A 20,345-nucleotide genomic window follows, 5' to 3' on the forward strand; every position below is an offset into this window, starting at 1 on the left:
CAAGCATAGATGGGCCCCACACAGCCCTGAGCAGGTGTAAAACTTTATATGTCTTAATACAGTCTCATAAGAGTGATTTTAGATCAAAGCTCAATAACCAACACACTGCCTGCACTGACAGTGCCACCTTTATGGCTTTCTAGCTGCTTCACAGGTTTAGAAAGCAAGATAACTAAAGCAGCAATGACTACAAAAAAAAACAATACCTTCAGTTGACAGGCTGCTAAAGACTAAAGTTTACATTTGTATCAAAATATTTAGAAACATTTTTACTAGTACCACTCTTTGTTAAGGTCTGACCCAGAAAGATTCTGGCATTTCAAATTATAATTTCCTTCCAAGTTGTTACAAGACAAACAACAAAAAAGACTCAGCCACAGATCTTAAACATCACTTCTAGAACGTGAATGGTTTTAAATAACCACAATATCCTGACAGCTGGGTGATCTGTTCAGAAGAGATGAAGACAAACATTGAAATAGACAAAGAGAATTGCCCAGGAGAACACAGAGAAAGCGATCTTTACACAGGACGTTATACATCTATCTTCTTTTATTTACAAGAATAGAATAAACTGTTTTCAGTGTGCTTATTTAAAAATGCATAGGAAGAATACACACTCAAAAATATTATGACATATTTAATAACGTGATCACATATTAAATCATGTAGAGAGTTTTTCACCCACTGTGGTTTTTGTATTTCATTTATTCAGTGAAAATATTCAGTGCACATTTGCATGTGCTCCCTAACCAAAGTGTTAAGAGACTTCCCACATCACTGGTGCTAAGAACTTACAGAGCAACAAGAAACGGAGCAGCCTATTTTCTGTGACAGCAAATGATTGTCTTTTTCTGATCTCTTGAGTCTCAAAAGCCTTGCAGAGGCCTTAGCTTCTCCAAATATTAGTAAGTTATAACACTTCTACTGTATTTCAAGTAATTTAGACTGAAGAGCATTTCATGCTGGAGAAATCTTCCCAGAAAAAAAACCCTCAGTTTTCCTTTCTAAGCATCAAAATTAGCATTCTCTTTCCATAATATCTAGGAAAATTCTTCTCCTCAGTCCTGACAATTTGCTGTCACCTGGGCTTCAGGAAACTTCAGTCCTTTCATTAGGAAAACCCTCATGCAGATTTACTTGTAGTCAATGGTTCAGATCTGAACTATAGTAGTACAGTAATTTATTTGAAGAAATCACACATCCAGATCCTAACCAGCATAGTAATTAGAAAATAATTAAGATCAGTCATCACTCACTATTTTTAAATTAATGTACAAGTCTGTTAGCCTTGTATTCAAATTTACAGCAGTTTCTCATTCCATGGAAGAAATTCAACATGGTTGTAACAGGAAATTTACAATCAGCTGCCCCAACCAAAACAACAGAACTTACTGTACAATTTGTTCATTCATGAAAAACCTCCAATACATCCATGTTTCCTCACACACCTTATAAAACCGTAGTACTTACATACATGCAGTCTGCAAGCTATCCCCACACTTAAAGCCCATAAAGATACTGACTATATGCTTACAATCAAATGAAGTTATGTCCAGAGTAACAGCAGAAAACAAAAAACACTACAGAATTCAAAATTAAAAACCCACAAGCATCTGCTTCATAAACTGCTCTTCCAGAAGAGGAAGACGCAGAAAGCAAAGGTCTAAGAAACAAACAATTCAAACACCAATGGGATCCAGATCAAACCCACATCCTATGTAATCTGACACATCAAATCACAACCAACCGAAGACCTTAAGTTTTTAACATGTGGAAAACTTTAAAAAGAAAAAATGAAACCACTGCTACGTTTGCTAGATATCACAGGAAAACCTTTGATAACAAGAGCATTTTGCATGTAAGAAATGCACAGCCTCAGACTGTGAGGCTGAGGAGTCCAGCATCCAGTCTCTGAATGGAGCACAAATTTCTACCAAGGTTTAAGCAACTCTCAGCTGTCCCTCCAACACCTCTGTTCTCCCCCTGCTAAAATGACAGTACTTCACTGCTCATCCCACCATCCATCAGAGCCTCAGGAGACCCCAGCACACTACAACCAAACAAAATCCACATTTTCCTAACAACGTTCAGATCTGTTACACGAATGTTTTGCTGGAGGAAATGCCTGAGTGAGTAGCCTTAGACAACTGTTTTACATTAAGGGGGAAGCACATTAATTTACTGCATGAGTACTACCGCGATGCACTTCCAGGAGGTACAATGTTGCAGCCACAGTTGCCATTTTCAGTGCCTGAGAATAAACATGAAAGCCACCAACACTAGGTTGCATAAGAGCACTTTAAGCACATGGCTATTTACAAAAGTAGAGGTAATTATGATGCCAGAGGTGTATCCCAAACAAACAGACTTGACTAATACTGACAGAAAAACCCAAAACAAAACAAACCCTGAGTTCTACAATTACTATTACTCAGTAACAGTAGGTGAGCTGCATGAACACCCTCAGTCACTAGCTGTACAACCAACATACGCCCAAAAAAAACCGCTGGACAAAGGTGCTGTTTTAAAATGTCAGCTTATATCAGAAGCTATGGGTAGAGGAGAAAAGAGGAAAACAGCGTTCCCCTCGACAGTTTACCTGATCTGGACTTGATGATGTCGCTGAACTCGCTGTGTCCCCCGCCAGGTCCTTCCTCCTGCTCGGAGACACGGGCCATGCTCGTGGGCTGCGGTGTGCCACGGGCGGCGCCTAAATCCGCTGGGAAAAGGCTCCCATGGAGGGCCACGGCTCAGCACCTACAGCACAGGAGCAGAAGGACAGGACTCCAGGGGCCATGCCAGGTGTGACTCCCGTGCGATGGGAGGGATCGAGGCTTGCTGGCCATGCCCACGCCCCTCGCTGTGCCCCTGCAGCGGGACACCTTTCGGTGGCATTTAGAAAGCGGGATGCCCCTAAAGGTGCAGCAGCACAGCTGAATCCTCAGTCGCGAAAGCCAGGCTTCACTCACCCTTGGGCTACAGGGCGCCCCGTCCCCCGAGGGGCAGGACACGGCCCTCGCCGCCACGGGTCACCCGGCTGGCACGCAGGGGACAGCCCCGCCCGAGGGGTGGCACAGCGAGGGAGCTCCGCTCCCGAGTGCCAGCGGCACAGGGGTACGGGCAGGCGCGCTGCCCCGGCCGGCCCAGGGCGCGACAGCCACGTGTGGGAGAAGCCCCGCAGCCCCTCTCGCGGGCGGGGGAAGCGGAGCTCCGCGGGGCAGGCCCCGGGCACGGCCGCCCCCGCCCGGCCGCCCCGGCAGAGCGGCCGCCGCCCCCGCTCCCCCGGCGGGGATTTTGACCCGGCAGCCGGCCGGGCGTGCCGGCACCTCCTCCCCGCGGGATGCGCGGCCGCAGCAGCGGCGCCGCCGCCCTCGGGCACCCCTACGGAGGAGCCGCTCCTCGCCCCGGCTCCCCGCGGCCGCTCCGTCCCGCCCGCAGGTGCGCCCGCCGCGGGCGCTGCCCCCCGCCCCGCGGCGCTACCGGAGCTGGGGAACAAACTTTCCCCGCCGAGCCCCTCCCGGTGCCGCCGCCTGCCCGCAGAGCTGCCCCGCTCCCAGAGCTGCCGGGACAGCCGCCGACAGCAACTCTCCTGGGCCGCCACTCACCCTCGGGCGCGGCGGCGGGAGGGGCCGCGCTGCCCCGCGGCGCAGCCCGGCTCCTCCTCGCACACCGTCCCCCGGCAGCGACTCCCGCGGCGCTGCGCTGGCGGACCCACAACTTTCTGAGCGAGGAGCCGCCGCCGCTGTCCGCCCTTCCCCTTCTCCTCCCCCTTGTTCCCCGCCCCTCGCGGCCCGGCCCTGCGGCGGCCCCTCCCTCGGCCCCGGCGCCCCCTTTGTTGGCCGGGCCAGCGCCGCGGGTGCGGGAGGGCCGCCCCGGCCGCGGCCCCTTCCCTGAGCGAGGGGCGGGGAGGGGCCGGGCCGGCGCCGAGGGGAGGGGAGGGGAAGGGTAGAGAGGGGCGGAGCGGGCCCGGCTGCGCCCCCGCTCCTCCCAGGACCCCGCCCGAGGTGGCGGTGAAGAGTTGTCCCGCTCCCCTCCTCCCCTCCGGCCTTGCCGTCTGCACCTGTGCGCTCCCGCCGCTCCTCCTGCTCCTTGCCGTGCCCAGATAAGCGCAGTCGCGCAGCACTTGCGAGGTGAAGCGCCCCGCGGCGTCCCATGAACACCAAAGTCAGGAAGTGTGGCAAAATTTGAGAAGCACTGAGGAAATTTACAAACAGCCGGAAACAACTAGCCCGCGATCCGCCTGCCTTGGCCAGGTGTCTGTGCCTCATCTTGCGGGGTCACTTGGCTGTTGTCACTTGGCAGTGACAACTCCCGGGTGGTTTTCGGCTGGGCAAGAAAGGAACAGTTATGGATCAATAAAAATGTGCTGATGCTGGGTGTCTGCAATCATTTTTGATGTATGAACAGACATAAATGCTAGTAAAATATTTAGCTGGCACTAATTAATTTATTGCCACATTTGCAATCTGGAAATGAACTTACTCCTGTTTGCACGTAATCCGTGCTCACCTGTACTGTGAGGCTGTGGAACACGTGGCTGTATTTATCTCGATAAGCATTGGTCTGAAGTTTCAGCAATATCAGAGAGAAACTGTAGCTGAGTAACTCCCCGGTGTTACCTACCAGGCCTCAGGCCATGCAGCCCAAAATGTTTTCAAGGTTAGATGCATTCCCAACACCGAGTACTTCACCACCTAAATAAAAAAGGCCAGCAATCTTCAGGAAAGGAGGTGCAGAATTCATGAGCCAGCAGAAAGGAGGAAGCACAGGCTTGGCAACATACTTATTCTGTATCTCCAGGTGAACAGAAATTGGTAGCAATGTGAAACAAGGAAGATTTGTCTTCACAAGTCTTTCTTCTTACCAGGACACAGCTCATGGGTTTACTAGGCACTACAGATAACAAGAGTAAACAATGACTATGTGCACGTTAGCCCAACCTAACTTTGATATTTACCCTTGCTTTACTCTTTTCCCCCCAAGGAAAAAAGAGATACCTCAAAGAAACAAAACCTGGTACCTGTAAATTATTGTTATTATCATAATTCTAACTGCATGTAACATTTTTTTTCCTCAGCCTGTGATTGGTGAAGTACATGTGGAACAGGGACTGAGTCTTTTGCTTCTGTATTGCAGGATGGAAGGCCTTGCAGATAGTGTGCTATATTTTTGCATTTCAAAGAAGCCTAAAAACAAAGATGCCTGGCTTGGATCATTCCCTAGCTTCCCTTGGTGATTCAGTGCAAATTAGTTAATTTATCCTTGATCTGCTTAATCCAAACCACTGCATGAAGTCATTAATGGTTCTTACTTATAAAAGGATAATAATAATGTGTCGAAAAATTTGGATAACTGGAATTGTGAATCTATTGAGAATTGCAGCTCGTGGATGTCAAACACTGTAAAAACATGGACATCAATACCTTTTAGTGTCTAACTGTAAGGCAGCACTATGCTGGATTTATTGGAAAGGTATGGTTTGTGTTTATGCCTATTTATTTACATTACACTGAAAAAACAGTACTGCAAACATAATGTTTGTGGTTAGAGGAGCATCACTTGTTCCTTGCTGCTCTTGACTGGCTTCTCTGCCCCATTCCATGCATTCCCTCTGCCTGCTGGATTTTCAATGCCTGGTAACAAAAAACCACCCAAACACTGGAAACCCCCAATCCAGACCCAGCTGCTTTTCAAACACTTCAAGAAACATAAAACCTCATGTAACCCAGTGCCCACTCAAGAGTCAGCACAGATGGAGATTGTCACTTCCCACTGCTGGGAATCTAGCAGCAGTGCAGGGATAGGGATCCCAAAGCACTGCACTGCCTTGCCTAATGCAGGGAAATGCTAAGGGGAAAAAAACCCCTTTCTTTTGTGGGATGCACTGAAGGCATTACTCCTTTCACAGAGGCTACCCAAGACCGCTATCAGGTAGCAGAAACTTTGATTGCTAAAAGCTGCAGTCAAACTGATAAGCAGGAGGGCAGAGCTGGTATATCTCATTTCAAATCCCTGTGTCTAAGTCCAAGGTCCCAATTTTTACAATCTTGCTCTGAAAGCCCCTACAAATTACTTCTCAAAAAGAGACACATTTCAGTTTAACCAGAAGCATCATCATTATGTTCATTTCAACTGCAAAATGCAAACAGAAGGGTAATGGAATAATGGGACTGCACACTACCTCAAGGAAGCAGATTAATTTCTTCCTGGTGTGTTTCAAACATGCCTCTCTCCAGAGCCAACCTCCACCTACTGTTGATCAAAGCCTGGGTTTTCTGAGCTAGTGGTTCAGACTATAGGCTTCTCATGGAATGGCTATAATTTATATAATTATTTATACATAATATATAATTTTTATAGGGTCTTTAGGCTCATCTCCATCAGGGGAAAAAATGAAAATACCCTAACCTTTAACATTCTATAGATGTATGTGCTTTAGGTCTCTCTAATTTTTTATTCCAGTGATTGGCAGAATTAGAAATTGGTGACTAGCACAATTTTAAAGTCAAACAGCAAAGTCTCCACACAGTTGTGTATCTAAAACTTACATTCACCTACAAATACCTACTGACCATTAATATCATGTGGATTGTGTGGCACAGCTTACTTTTCTGCATATGCAGAATAAAATAGGAAAATAAAGGAGAAGTCCATTAACCCCTTAGATAATGTTTAAAAAGATGAAGGGAATACAGAAAAGAAAGGGGGCTAATAAAATGTGAGGCCCTTGAACTTTGACCAAAATAAATAAATATTTTATTCCTTGGTGCATGAAGACAATGCTGTTGTGAGGCTCTGAACTCATCTTACCTTGTCTCCTTCTCTTTTCTTTGTTCTTAGTACTTTTGTTTTTAGAATACACTCATAATTGACAGGATTACAATATAATTAGGAATTTTGTGTATCTCATTACCTTGAGATTGAGTCTATAATAATGCATGTGCCCATTCATCAATGTTTTGTCATGATTTCAGAAAACCATTCCACATTCAGTAAGACAGGAGATACCAAATGGATTGCTTTGTAAGTTGAGGATGTTTATTTCCCGTTTCTGCATGGCCCATCATGTTGTCAGTCTCACTTATCAGATCAGGCAAGCTGTTACTCAGCAGACTTTTTTTTCCTGCAGAACTTGCATCAGAGTTGAAGTTAACAGCTCCTTGGTGCCTTGGTGCTGACTTTGGTGCACTAACCAGTTAGTACAAGTACCTTAATTTTAGAGATAACTTTCATTATCTCTAATCCAAGGAGAAAAATATATTTAAAAACCCATTAAATGAGCATTCTCTCTCTGTATGTTCCTCTAGTGAGAAAAATGACCAAGTTTTTCTAAAAGCTTTGGTCAATTTTATCTTCAACTCTTTTGGCAGTATCTTTGAAAAACTTCAGAACATCAGGAAAACATAGTTAGCTGATTTCTCATCCTTTCTTTTTCTGTAATTTAAAATCTTTAGAGTCATCTTTGTTTCAAGGATCTCACACTAAAATATCCAAAGTCCACACAATTTTTAAAGGTGGGCCATCATTTTCTACTTCTGACTTTTTAGGATGGGATCTGATTTTAATGTTAAATTGTTTATTTTTATTCCAAAGCCAGCTGCCTTTGTGTGCAAGCTCCTTGTGAGCTCTTCCAAGAATATAAACATGGCTTAATAAATTCAGCACTGTTTTGCTACACCGAGTTAACCATGCATCAGGAGCTACAGGTGCAGAGAAGGGCAGCAGGTGCAGCTACTAGGACTGAGGCAGAGGGCAGCAGGAATCCTGATAAAGACACCAGCCCAGGGTGCAAGATGCCCTTTGAGCAAAATGCCTGTCACATGTGCCACCACAGGGCCACCTGCTTTGACCTAATGAGAAGGCAGTGTATTCCCCTTGTATACTTCCATTCCTACAAGTTGGAATCTGTATCTTCAGTAGATTCTTTCCACTCTATTAATATCTTATTAGATTTGATATGCCTATGAATTAGATCAGATTCAAGGGAATGTTGTGTGCAAAAAAACATACTAGAAACTTGTACCTTAAGTTTCAGCAATTTTTTATAGCTTCATTATAAAACCCCAGAAAACGGCTCCATATTAATAGAAATGCTTACATCCCTTTAGCTGCAGTGACATTGAGTTACCACAATTTATCATCATTCTGAAGAATATAACCTCTCAAAGTACATTAAATAAGAGTGCATTAATGAACAATTATAATAATCAATTTATCCTCCCAGCATAAGTCTCTTAGCTGCAGCAGAGGATTGAAAAAAGGAAACCATCAACAACAGAGATGCCTGTACAAGACAGGAATGTTTGACCAACACCGTGAGGCAATCCCCTGCAAGGGCAGGTGTGAGTTCTTGGTCAAAGTCACTCCTAACACAAATTGATGTCTGTTTGTTTATTTCCTTTTTCTGTTTATTTCTCTCACTCATGGCTATTTTTCAGTGCTGTTCCATTCCCATTTGAATAGCCTGTGCAATATATTGGCATAGGGTTGTTCAGTGGCTAGACACATAAATACTTAATGCTTGTACAATTATAGAATATGTCCACTTTTTCATCAAGTTTATCAAGTTTTAGGGATTAGGCAAAGAAACAGAATTATTGTGTTAATACAACATAGAAACTGGGGTAACTTGCTTCACTTCAGTAACTTGTTTTTCTCTTTGTAGTAGGGAAAAAATAGTGTCTTCCATCACGAGCACATTATCTATTGAGTGAAGTAACATGATAATTGGACAAACACAACTTGGGAACACTTTTTAAAAGTGTTAAAAGGGAAAATTAAAGATCTCACCAGTCTGCAAAAATAATCAGTGGAAAGGATGTTTCTTTGTAAGTATTTTTATTTTATGGGTAGGCAGTGGGAGAAGACACAGTTTATTCTTACTAAAATAGTAGCTCCTTAGTACCTCATGAGTGCTCCCCACATGGAATGACTACGCACCAAATCTGGGGAAATGAAACAAAACAAGTTTTCATAAATTATTTTTTTTTTTTACATTTATTACCCTCACTTTAGATCAATTAGGCACGTCACCTTTTCTTTGTTGTTTCCTGTTAAATTATCCATGTGGATGTTTTGTACTTGACCCCTTAAGATGTTCCCTAATTAGGTTTTACATTGAAAATTGCCTCAGTGTTAATAACATATCTCTCTGCTGGAAAACACAACTCATTGAGGTCTTTAGTGAGATAATGGCACCCCCTGGGACACCAAAGGCACCAGCAGAAACCTGTGCTGGGGATGTCCCATTTCCCCACCCACTAAACACTTTCCATCCAAGTAATCTCCCTCATACCTTAGACTTAACATCCTGTGGCTTTTGCCTCCCTGAATCTCACAAGGACACAGATGGTTACTGGGACTGAGACAGATGCCAGGCTTGAAATGCTTCAGCATTGATCCCTCCAGCTGCAAGACCAGAAGATGTGCAGCACTGCTCCCACTGCTCTGTGCAAATTCACGCACATTTGGCTTTCTGACCACAGATGATGTGGCCAGAAGGCTTGGCCACATTTTGCCATATTTGCCACTTTGAGCATACCCTGAGAGCCTCTAGAAAGCCTCTCTTAACTAACTCTATATGAGCTTGCGAGACTACCACCATCCTCCAATTTCAATAATGTGCAGGTGCTAATGTGCTGAAAGCTTAAATGATTTTAATTACTACCACTAAGTGGCTTTTTCCTTCCCTGAAATGACAAGGATTTTGGCTTTTAACTAAGATAAATAAAGTCACTGTGATAACACTAGATCTGAACAGGCCAGATTTAGAGGTGTGTATAGAAACTAATTTAATTCTGAGCAAATGAATAGCCTTTTCAGTCAACAAGATAAATTATGAAAATTAAGTTTTATACCCACCAAAGACTTAAGTTACAAGTTTGTTTTTTGGCACCTGGTGTTCTGTGGTTATGTCTGTAAAACAGGAGCTGCTCTGCAAGCTGTGGCATCTGACAAAGCCCACTTGTAGATCTCCACACTGCCTAGGTAAACCCTCTTTGGTGACCTTGCATTTTCATATTCACTTTACATTCAGCCTGAATGAAGTCACTTAGCCCATGATTCAGTCAAAGCTATTTCAACTAATGGTTTAAATCATCTTGATGAAGCCTCTCCTCCCCCTCCCAAGTCCCTCTTTGCCTGGACTGCAGTGGAACTGCCCCCAGTGAGGCACAGGACAGCAATCAGCTGCTTCACCGCCCTCCCTTCTCCACATACCACCATCTGGCTGGCCATGTGCTGGAATGTCTATTGTGAAATTTCCCCTCCGTGAGCAGGAATTCTCTCATTCTTTGCACAGCCAGGGCCGAGGTTCCTGTCTGAACTTAGTGCTGTGGGCTTCCCAGAGGGAAGAGTACTCCAATTTTTAATATATTTTTTATTCAGTGGGGGGTTTGAAATGATAAGATTTCCAGGAGTGATGGGGAGCCACAACACCCAGCCCACAGGGCAGTGTTGATGGGGGTGAGCTTTGCACCTCAGACGGGCAGGAGTGCCAGTGGTGCCCTTGCTAGTACTGCTGGCACACCGGGGCTGTGCCTGCTGCCTGGCAGCCACAGGAACTATGCGCCTAGTTCAAGGAAAAATGTTTGGCTCAAGGCACACAGTTCTTCAGGGAACAAGAAATTTGCCAGTACCTTAAATTATTTTGCAGCTACTTAAATAACTGCTGTGCTAGAAGCTCTGCAGGCAGTAATTATTCTTCCATTTTCTTCTATTAGGCAGCCCTGAACTGAGCCATGAAAATTGCTTTGAAATCACAGCAGACAAAGAGGAAACTTTTGGACGTAATTTATTTTGAGATGTTCCAAACCAAAGCTATCGTCTAAACCAAAAAAGAAGTCCAGTTCTGCCAAGTCCTTAATCATTGAAATGAAGAGACCACAAAACTGAATGAAAAGAGGATTGAAACAATTTTCCTACTCTGAAAAAGCCCCTTTTTTGGAGTTACTGTCAGAAGAAAATAAGGGAGCAACAAAACCCCTTAATACATCACTGATGTATCTAACTGGAGGTTACTTGCAGAGGCCAAACCTTTGAAATGGGAGCAATGCTGCAGTTTGTCCTTGCTGGGAGAGAGCTAGTATGTGGACTTTGCATTTCAGAAAATAAAACTTTACTAGCACTTCAAGGGAAATTTCCAACCATGTGAGAGCAAGAGTCTTCTGAAGACCATCCACCATACTCGGCCATCTGAACATAATTGTAACATAATATCCAAACTCTTACACTTCCTGCACTAATGGACTCTTCTTAAAAACATTTAGCAGGTACAGGATGACCTGTACCAGGTACAGGTATTATTTCTAGCGCAGAAGTAACAAAGAGCTCACTCTGTCGGGATCAGGTGCCATTGAGCTTGACAGAATATAAACACAGAGTAACAAAGTCTGTCAACCATACAGCTTGTAGCTGGAACCAGGAACAAAGGTGTATTTTAACACTCTGTGAATATGATCTGACAAATGGTGTAACTTCTGTTAAAAGGACAATGTATATTTAAAATACAAATGTATCTATGTTCTGGCAAATTCAGAGTTTAAAGCTAGTCTGAAATATGATACCACAAACATGAAAAAAAAAGACAACAGCAAACAAAATTGTATGATTGGGAAAGCTAGCTGGGAATGAGACTTCATTTTAGCAAATCCTGTGATACATTTGTTATGAAATACAAAATCATCTGTACTATCCCTCAAGTGGCAATCACCATCTAGAAATATTGTGTCAGCATCAAGCTGCAAAAAGTCCTGATGGGGATGCAAAGAAGCAGAGTGCAGTACATGCAGTACAAAACTGGTTTTAGCAAGTGTATTTCATCTTGGGATGCAAATGTTCACAGCACAGTTTTGCTCAAGTTACTAAATACAAGAGCACAGTTCCTGGGAAAAAAACCCTGCAGGCTCACCCCTCATCCCCTCCCTTCACTGCTGTTTGCTTAAAGCGTTTGTGTGTTCTTAACTCCCCAAGACATGTTCCTTAGTGTCTCAGGGTGGGATTCAACGAGCACACAGACATCCCTTTTGAGCCTGGCACCCTGCAGTCCCAGGCACCCCTGTGTCCTGCACCTCAGAGCATTTCTGCCCTTGCCGTGCATCCAGAACTACCTCCCAACCTGCCCTCAGCCAAGTGCATGGTAGAGGCCAGGAGAAACGCTTTTACAACAATTTCATCTGTTACATTTATGAACTTGTTCTTAAAAAAACTTTGAAGACTTCTTTTTTTTTTGTTGTTTTTTAAAGTGTATGCTCCCTGTCATGTGCATGGCACTAAAGCCCACTTAGCACTATTTAGAAGCATTTATTTCCTCAGGAACCATGAAAGTTCACTTTTCCACAGAAAGAGCTTTGCTATTCTGAGCATGGAACGAGGTGCAGGACTGCTCCTGAAGGTCCCACTCCCAAAAGGAGAGTAGAGCAAAACCCTGGATGCTTCCCAGTGTAGTGCTGAGCCCAAGGAGCTCAGAGAAGCGCCAAAAAGGATCTTTTCCAAGAAGGATCAGCAAAGCCTCAATTAGATGTTCTTAATACAACAGAAGGAACTCTTAAAATATTGTAATAGTATTACAGCAGGCTCTGAGAGGGATGTACAACTCGCCTGCAGCCCACCACGCTGACCAATATTGAGGTACATGTGCTGCAAGTGAGACTGCCTGGCCTCCAGGAGTGTTTTTGTGGCAAGATCTGCAGGGAGCAGGAACAGCTTTGAGATGTCCAGCTGGCACAGTAGAAAACCAGGTGAGTTCTGAGCACACAAACTCCTCTTCACATCCTGGCATTTTGCTGTTTCCCTGTGCTCCACTACACAGCTCCATTTGTTATTTCTCACCAGGAAAAAGCTTTGGGCCATTTCAGTACTATGTTTCAGCAATGCTCAGACCTGAGCTGCCAAAGAATGTGACTCTTCCATCCTACAGTTACACCACAAGTCATGAATAATAATAATACCCAGGACATGGGTCTCTGTTACAGCTGCAGCTCAGTGAGCCTTTTTGTCCTCTTTTTTCTTTATACCTCCTTGGATATAAATTCTAACTACAGCAGGTCAAAAATACAAACCAAACATTTAAAAATCACAATTGTTAACTTAGATGCCATTAAAATATACTGCCCACCTCAAACAATAGGTGACTCATTTGTGAAAGCTGATGATTTATTTATAAAGATGCAAAGTGCAAAGCTGCACCAAGATCTCAGGGCAAGAGAGTGAACCAAGCAGTGTGTTATGAAACCCTCCACTGACACTTGCAGAAGCTAAAGTATTCAGGAGAGGGAGAAACACAACAGAGAGAACATCCTGAGCCTTAGAACAAAAGCAGGTAAGGGTTTCCTTGGAATCCTCCATTTCTGTCAGAAATAAATACTTGAATAGCAATTTTTAAAATGGTGACTGGCCTCACTTACATTATTATCAAATTCCACACATCTTCCAAAGGGCCTTCCTCTGTTTCCCTGCTCCACATCCTTTCCCCTCAAAAGTCAAAGCCTAGATTTTTTCAGAATAGTAACCAATAGACAGAGGAACACTAGCAACAGGAAAGAAATGCTAGCAAAATCAAATATGAAAAATGAAGAAAAACAAAACCTTTTCAGCAATGCCTAAGGAAGTCTACAAGTCCTAGGACTGGTCAGAAATTCTGTTAATCCAAGGATTGATTTTCAACTTTAGGATACACTCTCAAATTCAGCCAAATTTGTCATTAATCCTTAATGTAATACTAATTTCTGGGTGTTCTCCCCTATATACATTCAGATTAACCATAGCAGCATGAAATTTACAACTAAACAATACAGCTTTATTTGTAGAATATTTCCATGGGCGGTGAAGAATTCAGATGCATATGCATTCTCCTCACAGGGCACCCTATCCAAACAGGAACCATGGCCAGTTTGGTTGCTGAGCTATGACATTTTCATGAGCTTCACCTGCTGCAGAGGGAAAGGAACAAGCAGAGAAAGCAGTGCAGATCCCTGACTCACCATCCCCCATCCTGACAGCAGCAGAAGCACCCCAGCATCCCTCACAGACAACAGGCACAGGGGGATGGCACCAGCCCATGCCTTGATCTTCCTAGGTTTGGCCCCAGCCCATCAGTCTTTACCAGAGTTAAGCCTCTACTTTTTCTTCCTTAGCAGGAATTTTCCATCAATGGTTTCAGCTGGAAACTATCCACCTTCCCGCACCAGGAGAGGCAGAAAGCGCTCAGGGAGAGCAAGCCCCAAACACTACAGAAGGTTTTACATTTGCCAGGTGCCCCAGTAAGTTTGCCAGTGTCCCCTGGCTGCAGGGATGGGGTCTCAGATGCACCAGCAGAGCCAGCCACTCCCATCAGAGAGCCAAACCAGCAGGAGGAGTTGTTCCTGTCGGCATCCATGGCTCTGCTGCCCAAGAATTTTCCAGCCCTCGCAGACTGGAACAAAGAGGCTTTTCACAGAGATCCAGATTGCCTCCAGAGCCTGTCCCTTCTTTATTTACAGGAAGGCTCTTAGGTTTAGTCTGGGAAGGTCTGCAGATTTCCAGGGGCCTCTAGGGGAAGAATTCTGTCAAAGAATGTATGTTGCAATGCATGCTCAAAAGGGTCTGCTTTCTGATTCATTTAATCTTCCCTGGAAATTAACTTCACAGCCCCAGCTCCATTGACTGTGCAGGATTTATCTTCAGATTATATTTGCCTTTCACAACTTTATGATCTACTTTGTTCCTAAACAGCTCAATTACTTTGGATTTGTAGATCCAAAGACTTGCAGGGCCAAGTGGGTACCTAACTAGGAAGTTCTGTGATAAGGCTGGGCCAGAGGGCAGACTTCCCCTTCTGACTTCCATGTTTTTACCAGCACTGCTGTTCAGCTGACACCAAAACAGAAGCTGCTTCAGCACTGAGGGGAGCAGTAGGAGAGTGATGCCAAGGCAGAGAAAGTAAACACACATTGCCCCTTCTGGCCACCACTATTCATATCTACTCCAGCACAAACTGCACCACAGAAGTGTGATGAGAATGAGGGCCCAAAGCAGATGTGTGTGTGGATCCAGGTAACACTGGTGGTGACCTCAAACTGCTCATCTGAGCATACTGTTTTCAGACACAGGAAAAGGCTTTAGTAACATACACATTGGTATTTAAACCTATTTAGCCACCCAAGAAGGTATTACATATAGGACTGATGAGATACATGTTAAGTTCCTGAGGAAGCAAAATTCCACCTGAAGCTTCAGATATCAACTCAGATCTGTCAAACTCCCAGATGGCCCAGGACTAGGCAAAGTTCCCTTGCACACAGGGGGAAAGGCCATTGCCTCCATCCACCTGGTTGCTGCTGTGTATCAAGGGAGAGAAACAGCAATATTATCAGCTGATAACAAGCTCATATTTATCTTAGCTATCATGTACTGGTTTCCCTCAAATTACACAGAGAAGGCAGATACCTATTATTCCTGTCATCTGGCACAGACCTTCTGCTTATGTACATGTAGGCAATGGGCCCAGCCACTCAAGGTAGTATTACCAAACCCTACTTTTGTAGATTTTCTGTAGAAAAATACCTGCAGTCCGACTCCCCAAGAGGCAGAGATATGAAATAAGTAAGATAGCACTGAATTCATGTCACCCATCTTCACCAACAACATCAGGCACATATGTAAGGACAGGACTGTATTCAAGCTGAAACAATAATGGAGTATTGGAGGCATGGAGCATAGCAAGGTATTTTTAATTGGGATGGTCTCAGGATAGAAAAGAAGCAAGATTTGAAATAGATTTTGTCGGGTCACCTGATACACATAGTAGACAAGTTTTCATGCACAAAATAATCAGGAAGCAGTTACTTTAACGACAGAAGAGCATCTGGTACAAAATGCTAGCAGCAGCAGTATGGAAATGAGGTAAAAAAGCATCATGGAAGAAGATTCTCATCAAATAAAAAAATCCTGCATTAGCAGGATGGGATAATTTGGGATACTTTGGAATTTTATGATCCATGCACATGCGTGATGAAACTGATACTTTTTTAAAACAGTCCTGCTATCATGCTAGGATGAATTTCTGGGATGGTTTCTTGCAAAAAAAAATACAGTGCAGCCAGAAAGAACTGCAGCACTAAGATTCCATTTTAGCGAAATTGCCATTAACGTTTTTCACCTCATGTCAGCCAATGTTTTCCTCCACTTAGAAAAAGGTAGCCTTTCATAGCCTGTATTTAATTTGATTTCACCAACAGAATTCTATACCAGCTGCTCAGAGCCAATCAGTGATGCCCTTTCTTTTGTACAACAGACTGAAACACCTGTCTCTTTTATAATTACATGATTTTATTTTTGTTAGCAGTAAAATAAAGACAGTTAAATACTAACTTGGTTAAAAGAAATATCTTCACATATGAGGGACAGTAACAAATAGTTGTATTGCTTATCTCATTTGTGGATTAAAAGTCACCCTGATGCTGAGCTTAGTTTGGGTGGGACAGCATTACAAGTGTTTGAGCCATGAGAACAGCATTCTTCATACAACCATTGTGTTTTAGCTAAAACAATGTTTGGCCTCCCAGAGGAGTCTATCAAGCAGCATCACTGTATGTTAAAGTAACTTCAGCTTTAAAGCCCCCAAAGCTATAATCATTGATGGGACTACCTGAAGAAATGAACTGCTCAGGAAACTGTTGTGCCAATGATAAAATCTTCACAGCAGCAGTCATCAAATGTTCATATGAGTACTAAATATAAGTGCACAATGTTTTTTAACAAGTAGAAAACAAAACCAAAGGTATGTTGATGAATGCAAACTACCACCATGCAAGGTTAAGTTACATTCCGACTATCGTTTCCATTGAGATACCAGGGTTTTCCAGTATTCCTCCCTACTTATCTTTAGAGACTGAGCATGCATGGAATGCAAAATGTTTTTTATCTAGAAGCACCAAATCCCTTAAAATACCAGACCTTTGTCCTCTCTGACCTGAAACACCAGTACAAGAACTTAAGAACAGCTAAACTAGCAGTCACTAGCCATGGCACACGTGCATTAAGCAAAGTAGAAATGTACTCCATTTCTGAAGGACTCAAAAAATAAAGCAAGGGTCAGACTTGGTTTGAGACCAGAATCATACAGAATCAACTTTTTCACAAAACATGGCAAACTAAATTCCTATTTTAAAAAAATGCTAGAAAGATGTGTTTATAGAACCTTTATCAGTTAGTAACCATGAGGTTAAACACAGTGCAGTCTCTATTTAAAATGTCACTTATGGATATTATTTAGTCTAACCCTTTAGATTTTTTTTGAGAAAATTTCTCAGCAATACAGTATTTGGCTAAGTTGTATAAGCAAAAACACCACGTGATCTTGACAGTTTTGTCACATACCCTTAGGCACTGTCCGTGACAATTAGCCACACGAGGACTGGAAACATGGAAGTGTCACATGCCACACCACCACCCCTCCTGCAAGCACTTCTGTGATTCCCAGTGCCGCCTGACTCAGATTGCAAGGAAGGTAAACCTCCTCCATCGCTCTCTCCTTGGCAAGGCATTTCAGGATCATGGCCAGGGCTGTGCTGAAGAAACTGAAGGCATGGGGCATCATTTGGGCAGGACCAAGTGCACCACTCTGTCTCCATCTGAGGGCAGAGAGGAGGGGTCTGGTAGCTGGCAATATTTAGGCTGCTGGTCATCTACCAGAAGCTACCAACACTCAGTGAGTGAGGTAATATTCAGTATGATAAAAGGAAGGCTACATGCCAGGAACAGACATTCCTCTGGGAAAACAGCAGATTTGAAAATGTGGGAAAGTCATATTTAAGTGCAAACTGATAGGGTTCTGAGTCTGGGTGAACAAGAAAACAACATCCTCAAGTCACAAGAGAAAACAGACAACCTCCCATAAATAGTTCCACTTTTAGGGCTGCTCTCTGGCTCTGTGTAAGGCGGGACATGCCTGAAGCTCTGCACGATTCCCAGACTTTGTGTCAGCAGTTTTCATATACAGGCAGCCTTCAAACCCCCTGACACCCTAAATCACAGGTGATTGCCATCTCACACTCTGCTCCTTCCTCTCATGAAGTAACCAAGAAACAAACAGCTCAGTGAGGCTGGAAGCTGGACACTGCTTTCTGCTCAGGACCAGACTCCTCTCTGGTTTTGCCTGTCCATTCCCTCCAACCCTGTTTTTGGGACTGTCCAAATTGACCATGAAACTGCTGGACTCTCAGAAGCTCCTTTAAATTCCTGTCTATTTGCTTCCTACACCTGAGGGCTTCCACCAGCCAGGGCAAAAAAAAAAAAAAAAAAAAAAGAGAGAGAGCATCAACATGACATAAATGAACGCAAGCCGTGCAATGAAAACACTATTTAAATAGGTGAATTGTCCCACCAGCCTTGGTGAGCACAGGATCATACAAAGAAATGAAGAACAAATACAAAGCCTGCTAGGGTTTTAATTGTAACTCTCCCACCATCCTGCCTCAAAAACTCTTCCCAGACATGGTAGCTAAACCATGACATTTATCTCCTGATGCAAATCCCTGACAGAATTACACTTCTGCAACCTAACAGATCAAGGGGAAAATTCAGCAATTGAATCATAGAGATGTACCTCCTAAAGCACTCAGTCACATCACCCAGAGGTCCAGACCTACCCAGCCATGCTCAGTTCTGCTCTCTCCTTAGCTCTGCCCTGCTCCTTATATAGCAATTGCTTGCACCTGTGAAGAAGGTAGGGGTGGTGGCTTCAGTGCTGGCCAAATGTCCATGTACCCTCTAGAATTATTTACTCCTTTCCTGCTGTGAGATAGGATTAGGAGGAAGGCAAAGGAGGCTCAAAACTTTAAAAGCGTATAAAGAAAAGTTTATTAACAGTAACTAAAATAAAGAATAACAAGAATCAGAATAAAACCTTTAGAACACCTCTCCCCCCTACAAATTGCTGACAGTAAGCCATTTGTTTCTTTCTTAAAGCAGTCTCTGTACCTATAGACTGAAGTGGGTGTTTGCTACAAGTTATGTACAAGCCTTTGAAACTCAAACAAAAGGGAAGAGAAGGATTCCCTCTCAGAAGTGGTGAAAACAGATTCATTTTCCTACTCAGAGCCTGACCTTTCCCACCCATAAATAGCCTGCACCAATGCCCATTTAGCCCTGGGAGGGCATTGCCCCCACACTGTACCCATGGAATTAAACTCCCTGCTGCAATTCCTAGGTGTACACAGCAGGGTACAAGAACAAGTGGAAAGTGCTGTGATGTCACTTAGACAGACCCAGTCCAAGAAGAAATCATCCAGTTCAACCTTGTTAATGCAAACTGTGCCTTTATTTTCCAAACAGCCATGAGTTAATTAATCACTTACATAAAATTATGACACCAGGCTAGTTTTTGCAGCTCTAATATTCCCCAAAAGAATAGTCTGTGGTTTAAATTAATTGATGGCATGGGAGGGCTTTTCAAAGAATTTACAACCTACATCTCTTCTTCTGCAGAAGCTAATTGCTTATGCATAAATTCATTTTATCCATATAGATTTATGTCTTTTTCCATCACATAATATTAGGATGGCTCTTACAACTTTCCTGTGAGATAGGAAAAATGTTGTAGTCCTGCCACTACACTAGAAGCCTCACAGTACCCCATACTCTTTACTACCCTTAATGGAATTTTTGCCTAAATGGCTTGTATTTTCAATTTCATTTTGTGCTGGTTTAAAGATCAATAGAGGAACATGATGCCAAGGCACAGTAATTTAAAGTATATAACTATTGTACAGATGCTACAACTTTAATTATACAAGCAGCCTTCCCTGACTGTCCAAACAAAAAGTGATAAACAATCTGCTTACACAGTGGCAGCAACAGGATCAAGATCCATGAATTTATGTCCATAAACATTGGCTGCAGCAGCAGAACTAATTGGGTACATCCTCAGAAGTGCATCCCATATAGCTACCTTGCTGAGAGAAAGCTACCTTGTTAAGAATTAACTAAGTTATACTGTCTTAGATGTATTTTTACATGGATAAAACCCAAGTCCTCAAGTAGCTTTCTCTGTCTCCTTTTTTCTTTTTCTGGCTGAACATATCTAATGCCCTAAAAAAAATATTTTAAAAACCAGCATTTTTTAATAGATCAGTTTTACAATTGCCTAAGTAATGACCTGTGGATCAGAGGGGGTCACTGTAAATACAGATGTGGTCTGGGATGTGGTCTGGGATGATGATTCAAAAAGACAGCAGCTCAGGTACTGGTTAACAGATAAACAGCAGTTGGCAACTTCTGGGGCAGTTCCAACATCTCCCTCCAGAGATACCATCTCTGAGGTTTTGCCTGCAAAGGATGTGGAAGTGCTTTAATTATGCCAGAAT

General features: G+C 43.4%; 1 protein-coding gene across 1 annotated transcript; it reads left to right on the plus strand.

Annotated features, from left to right (window-relative positions):
* Positions 1-2,738: 2,738 nt before the first annotated feature.
* LOC128938687 (basic salivary proline-rich protein 4-like) lies at positions 2,739-3,728 on the plus strand. The gene has a single exon (XM_054279030.1). The coding sequence runs from the start codon at positions 2,739-2,741 to the stop codon at positions 3,726-3,728; it is 990 nt and encodes a 329-aa protein (XP_054135005.1).
* The last annotated feature ends 16,617 nt before the right edge of the window (positions 3,729-20,345 follow it).

This window comes from Melozone crissalis, unplaced genomic scaffold, assembly GCF_028551555.1.
Source record: "Melozone crissalis strain CALT ecotype California unplaced genomic scaffold, PUWL_Pcris_2 ptg000027l_1, whole genome shotgun sequence".
Classification (NCBI taxonomy): Eukaryota; Metazoa; Chordata; class Aves; order Passeriformes; family Passerellidae; genus Melozone; species Melozone crissalis.